The sequence below is a fragment of the Plasmodium reichenowi genome, chromosome 12 (genome assembly GCF_001601855.1).
Source record: "Plasmodium reichenowi strain SY57 chromosome 12, whole genome shotgun sequence".
Lineage (NCBI taxonomy): Eukaryota > Apicomplexa > Aconoidasida > Haemosporida > Plasmodiidae > Plasmodium > Plasmodium reichenowi.
The window spans coordinates 85243-91564 of NC_033657.1; the positions used below are offsets into that span (position 1 = coordinate 85243).

The 6322-nt window shown below is 26.5% G+C and overlaps 1 protein-coding gene across 1 annotated transcript in view; it reads right to left on the bottom strand.

Annotated features, from left to right (window-relative positions):
* Positions 1-6314, bottom strand: part of PRSY57_1202000 (conserved protein, unknown function) — a gene marked incomplete at both ends in the record, with an annotated part of 7099 nt that extends 785 nt beyond the window's left edge. The window contains 2 exons of the mRNA XM_020115018.1: positions 104-226; positions 357-6314. Of these exons, the coding sequence (XP_019970172.1) occupies positions 104-226; positions 357-6314 (6081 nt within the window). Of the gene's footprint in view, positions 227-356 lie in introns of the transcript that reaches the window.
* Between the last annotated feature and the right edge of the window lie 8 nt (positions 6315-6322).

A 6322-nucleotide genomic window follows, 5' to 3' on the forward strand; every position in this document is an offset into this window, starting at 1 on the left:
ATATAATATATATATATATATATATATATATATATATATATATATATATATTTATTTATTTATTTTCCTCTTACATATTTTTATAAAATATATTTCTCCCTACCATTTTGGAGCCAATTATTTTCATATGCAATAGCCTTGATTCCTCATCATCCTCTTGCTCCTTATATTTTTTCTTCATACGCTTTTTCTTCGTTCTTGCCCCTCTTAATAAATGTACATTATTCTAATATACATCAATATATATATTTATAAAAAGAAAAAAAAAAAAATTTTATTTATATAAAATTATCTACATATATATTATAAAACATCAATATATATATATATATATAATATTATAAACACATTCTTACCTTATTTTTATTTTTATTTTTATTTTCATTTTTATTTTCATTTTCATTATATTCAAAAGAAACATTTTTTTTTAATTTATCATTTTCTTTATTTCTTTTCATGTTATTTTTATTATTACCATAAATGTCCTCTACATAGGAATTATCATCACCTGATTTATTGAATCCTTCTTTATCATTAACATTATGATTATCATAATTTGTATTTTTCTTTTCACCTGAATATCCTTCACTCGTATTCTCCTCCTCTTCCTCATCATCATCATCACCATCGTCATCATCATCCTCACTTTCATCTTCACTTTCATCTTCACTTTTTTCTTCACTTTCATCTTCACTTTTTTCTTCACTTTTTTCTTCACTTTTTTCTTCATCTTCATCCTTAAAATCCTTACTTCCTATATCCCTAAGCAATTTGCTAACGTCAACATTTACAAAACCAGTAGGTTTTCGTGTTCTCACGGGCTTCACCATACTTAACGACACACGTTCTTCAACAGGAATATGTTCTTCTTCCGATGAAAAAGAAACATTCTTTTTGTTCATTAGCTCACATACTTTATCATTAAACGTTACCTTTTTATCTTTTCTCAAATTATCATCATCATTATTCTTATTTTCTTCTTCACCCTTTATATCATATTCTATCTGCTCTCTGCGCTTTTTTTTTTTTTTTCCTTCCACAGCATCATCATCATTATCATTTTCTTCTTCTTCTTCTTCTTGTAATTCTTGCTCGACCTCCTTTAATAATTTACTCATATCCACTTTAACAAAACCTGTAGCCTTACGCGTCCTCACAGGTCTTGCATTATTCACTCTTTCTTCCGATTGATAAACAGGAATATATTCCTCCTCTGATGAAAAGGAAACCGTTTTCTTAATTATATCGTTACTTCTAATATTATTATGCAACCTGACACTGGTCCCATCATCTCCTTCTTCTTCATATTCTACTTCTCTTAATAATTTACTAACATCCATTTTAACAAAACCTGTTGGTTTTCTTGTCCTCACAGGTCGAACCATAGGAGAAGATTCAGAATTCTTTGAAGAAATATTATAGTCATCTTCAGATGTATACGTTGTTGTACTTTTCTTCACTAATTCGCTACTTATATCCTTATTTTTGAAGGTTACCCTTTTTTCTTTCTTATCATCATTTTTCATTTCCTCATTACGTTCATCGGAATCTATCTGTTGTAATAATTTACTAACATCCATTTTAACAAAACCAGTAGCTTTCCTTGATCTCACCGGTCTAGTGACTTTCAAAGACACGGGTTCGTCAACAGGTATATATTCCTCTTCGGATGAAAAAGATACACTCTTTTTTATAACATCATTATTCTTGTAACTCTCAAAGGCCACCTTCTTTCCTTTCTCACCAAATCTGTTTTCACCATTTTGTACATTTTGTTCAACATCCATGTCTTCGTTCTTTCTCTCATCATCCTTTTCTTCATAAATATCATCAACTCCTATTTCATCTAACAATTTCTTCATATCCATTTTAACAAAACCTGTGGCCTTTCTTGTCCTTACAGGTCTTGGCATATACAATGAAGCAGGTTGCTCAATACATATATGTTCTTCCTCGGATGAAAAAGACACAGTCCTTTTTACCACGTCACTATCTATATTCTTCCTTTTAAAAGTTACCTGTTTCTTCTTTTCATCATCATTGATATCCTTAGTCTCATCTTCTTCTATTTCCTTTAACAACTTATTCATATCCATTTTTACATAACCAGTTCCTTTTCGTGATCTAAATGGTCTAGATATATTATCATTTGATCTCTTATCATAATTAACATTATCATTATTTGCTTCGATTTTAAATGATACACACCTCTCCTTTTTATTCTCCTCATTCGAATTATCACTATTTATATTCCCAATATTCGAGTTCTCCTCACTTTCAATCTCTTTCAATAATTTATTAACATCCGTTTTTATAAAACCCGTAAGTTCCCTTGGTCTCGAAACCCTCGACACATCCATCTTATCCTCATCATCACATAAAAAAGTTACATTCTTCTTTTTCATTTTCTTATTTCCTTTATTAGTATCACTAATTTCACTATAACTACTACTACATAAAGAATTAACACCTTCTTCATTTGTTATATTTTCATTCTTTTTCTCCGAACAAACTATTTCTTCATCAGAATCCTCTTTAAATGTTACGGGCCTACCATAAACCTCACATTCAACAAAACAAGCCTTTTCCTTACAAAAATTAATATCATAATCGTAATTCTCGAAATTACAATTCTCCTCATAATTTATTATATAATTTAACATCTTCTTATTTACAAAATCCATACTTTTCTCCATATACATATTTTTATATACATTTCCATAATTATCCTTTTCTACATCTTTATTATAACATGATAAAGAAAATATATTACTTACAACGTGTGTCCATTTATATCTTTCATACAATGTGCTATCCATAAAAATAAGAAAATTATATATACTATCAACTAATATTCTTTTACCCCTTAATCCTTTAAAAAATACCCTTATTATATAATTCTTATATTTATATATTTCAAAAAAATTTTCCCTTTTGAAACATCTATCACCTTTCCTAATTAATATATTATAAATGTGGAAAAAATATTTTATTATTTTACAAAACGCATGATAAAATTTGTTAACACATATATTATTAACATATTTACTTTTATAAATATAAGTAGGGTTATTCATTTTTCTTAATATATTATATACTACTAAAGGATATAAAATACAAATCATTTTATATATATCTTTCTTATTTCTTGTTAAGTAGTATATATATTTATTAAATGCATTTCCATTTTTCTTTCTTTTTATTATATAACTCTTTGATTTTATATTATACCAAGACAAAGCAGATTTATGGAAAAAATGTGTCTTAAATATATCATCACTTAATATATTATACAATATTTTTATATGTATATCTCTGCTATCATACTTTTCATTCTCGTTCGTTCCTTTTATACCAGAAACATTCAACATATTATTTTTTTCCAAGATATAAATGTTATTAAATCTGTTTGGTACCAAATATTTAACAGAATCATTTTCTTTTATTTTATCTTCAGTAATTCCAACACCATGCTCTTTATTTGTATAATGAACTGAAATATTGTTTAAATAATTCACATAAGTATGAACATTCTTGTTCTTATCTACATTGTTCTTATCTACATTGTTCTTATCTACATTGTTCTTATCTACATTGTTCTTATCAACATTGTTCTTATCTACATTGTTCTTATCTACATTGTTCTTATCTACATTGTTCTTATCAACATTGTTCTTATCATTATTAGCAGGTATACTATCACATACATTATTATCTAACCCATCTATCATATTATTATTTGACAAGTCATCACCTTTGTCATCCTCCCTTTTTATATCATCAATATCCATATTATTCTCCTCCAAAGGAAGGTCCTCCACATTCAAGTCTTCATTTTTCTCGATTTGAAAAAGAACACAAAAACCCATTTCCAATTTTACATGAGGCAAATAATTCTTCTTTCCTCTTATTACAAAAGAACCCGTTTTTAAATATTCACCACTAGGAGCCGACTTACTCACCTGATTGTAATATACCCACCAGGCAGAGGTAATTATTTTGTTGTTCCAAGCAGAACTTCGACATATGGCCAACTGACCAGCTTCAGAAAGTGTCTTGTCAGGAATAGGTGTATCCTTATAAGGGTTTTTAATAATACAAGATGCTGCACCATGTATATCTGCATGTACATAAATATCATTCTTCTGAAAATATCTTCTAAATAATATTTCATTTTGTAAAGCATCTCTTCCAGCAATCACTAAATAATTTTCAGAAGATATAAACCAATGAAATTTTTCAAACCAATAAACTTTTCTTAACTTTTGAATATGACCAACACTTGATTTTGCTTTTCCTTTTTGTTTATTATTATCTTTGTTTTTCTTTTTCTTTTCAACTTTTTTAACAGCAAAATCGGTAGCCATTTTTGTCTTCCTAATTTTTTCTTCTGCCTTTTTTCTTAATCGTTGATAATCTTCGATATTTCCATAAACAGAGTTGTTTAAATTAATGGTAACAGCAAACATTTTAGGTTTCACACATGATTTATTATTATCATCATTATCATCATCATTATCATCATCATCATCATCACAGTCACTTAATTCGTAATCCATTTCACAATTCTTAAAATTTACCGATTTTATACGCACTGCTATTGGATGTTCTTGCTTCTTAAATATTTGTATATGCTCCCATATTTTTTCCCAATTTGCACTGGTAGAAAGTGCTGAACGCATTAATTTAATTCCTTCTTCGATTAATACATCATTTAATTGTATTAACGTTATCTTCTTTTTTAATAATAATACTTCTTTTTCCAATTGTTCAATTCTCCTTTCATGATCTAATTTTATCTTATCTACCTTTGTTATTGCATTTTTACTCTTAGTAATTTCTTGTTGCTTATCATATTTGGATAATTCCAATTTACTGAAATATGTATCCACACATAAATTAAAATCATCAAAAGATATATATTTTATTTTGTTCTCATTTAATTTCACTTCATTATTCTTAAGAATAATTGGAGAGAACTCCGTGAAATTATATTCTTCTTTTTTTTCCGTATTGTTATTATTTCTTAATTCTTTTTTATCATTATCTTGATCCTTTTTATGCATATTATACATATTATTATTAATATTATTATTATTATTATTTTTTTTTTTATTATTATTATTATTGTCATTTTCTAAATTATAAAATCCATATCCCTTTATCGTACACGTTTCATCACTTAACTTATTTAATATTGATAAACACTCCTTTATTACATGACAAAATATTTCACATAATCTATTTATATCATAGTTTTCTAATAAATCTAAAGGATTTACCTCACATTCCAAAAAGGAATGTATTATTAAATCGTTATGCGCGAATAATATTAATTTAGAACCTAAATCACATAGCGTTTTTAATTTTTTTACCTTCTTCATTTTTTCATTATCACTGCAATTAGGATTTTCAACCTTATCATTATTATTATGAGCATTCTTTACATTATTACTATCATTATTGTTTTTACTTTTATTATTTTTATTACTTTTATTATTTTTATTACTTTCATTATTTTTATTACTTTCATTTTTACATTTCTCTTTCCCCTTTGTGGCAAACTTTTTATTATCATTATTATTACCATTCTTCTTTGGAACAGTACCACTATTTTTCAAACACAATTTATTATATTCTATAATATCTCCATTATTTAATATACCATTCGGGTTAACATTAGAAACGTTATTTATATTATTAGATATTTCATCACCATCTTTCAAAATTAAGGTATCCATATTAATATTATTATAATATAACAATATTTCCATTATACATTTTTTTAAATATTCCTTATCATCTGGTCCTTTCAAATTCTTATATAATAAAACAGACATGTGTTCTTCCACATTATATATATCATTCACATTATATTTTTTTCCCATAATAGTATCATTACTCTTTAAAATACTAAGGATCTTATAATTCTCATCAGTTAATATTATATTTCCTGCAATATATAATTCTACAATTAAATGACTTGCCTTTTCATCATATCCAAATTGTATATCAATAACTCGATCAGCTCCTAATTGTTTAATATTCGAAATTTTACGTGAACGTAAATGTTTTCTTAATTTCATAGTAAATGATGAAGGCATCACATCCTTTTCTCTTTTCCATTCCGTTATATGTATTCTCTTTTCTGCTTCAACGAGGAAAAAAAGTTTTTGTTCTTTCCTTGAACATTTTATCACATATATCTTATTAGAAATATTGTAAATATTTGTTACAATACATCCGACGATATTCTTTTTACATAATGTAACAATGGCACGTATGTCGAGTGCTGTTAATCTTTGTTTTGCCATTGCAGTTT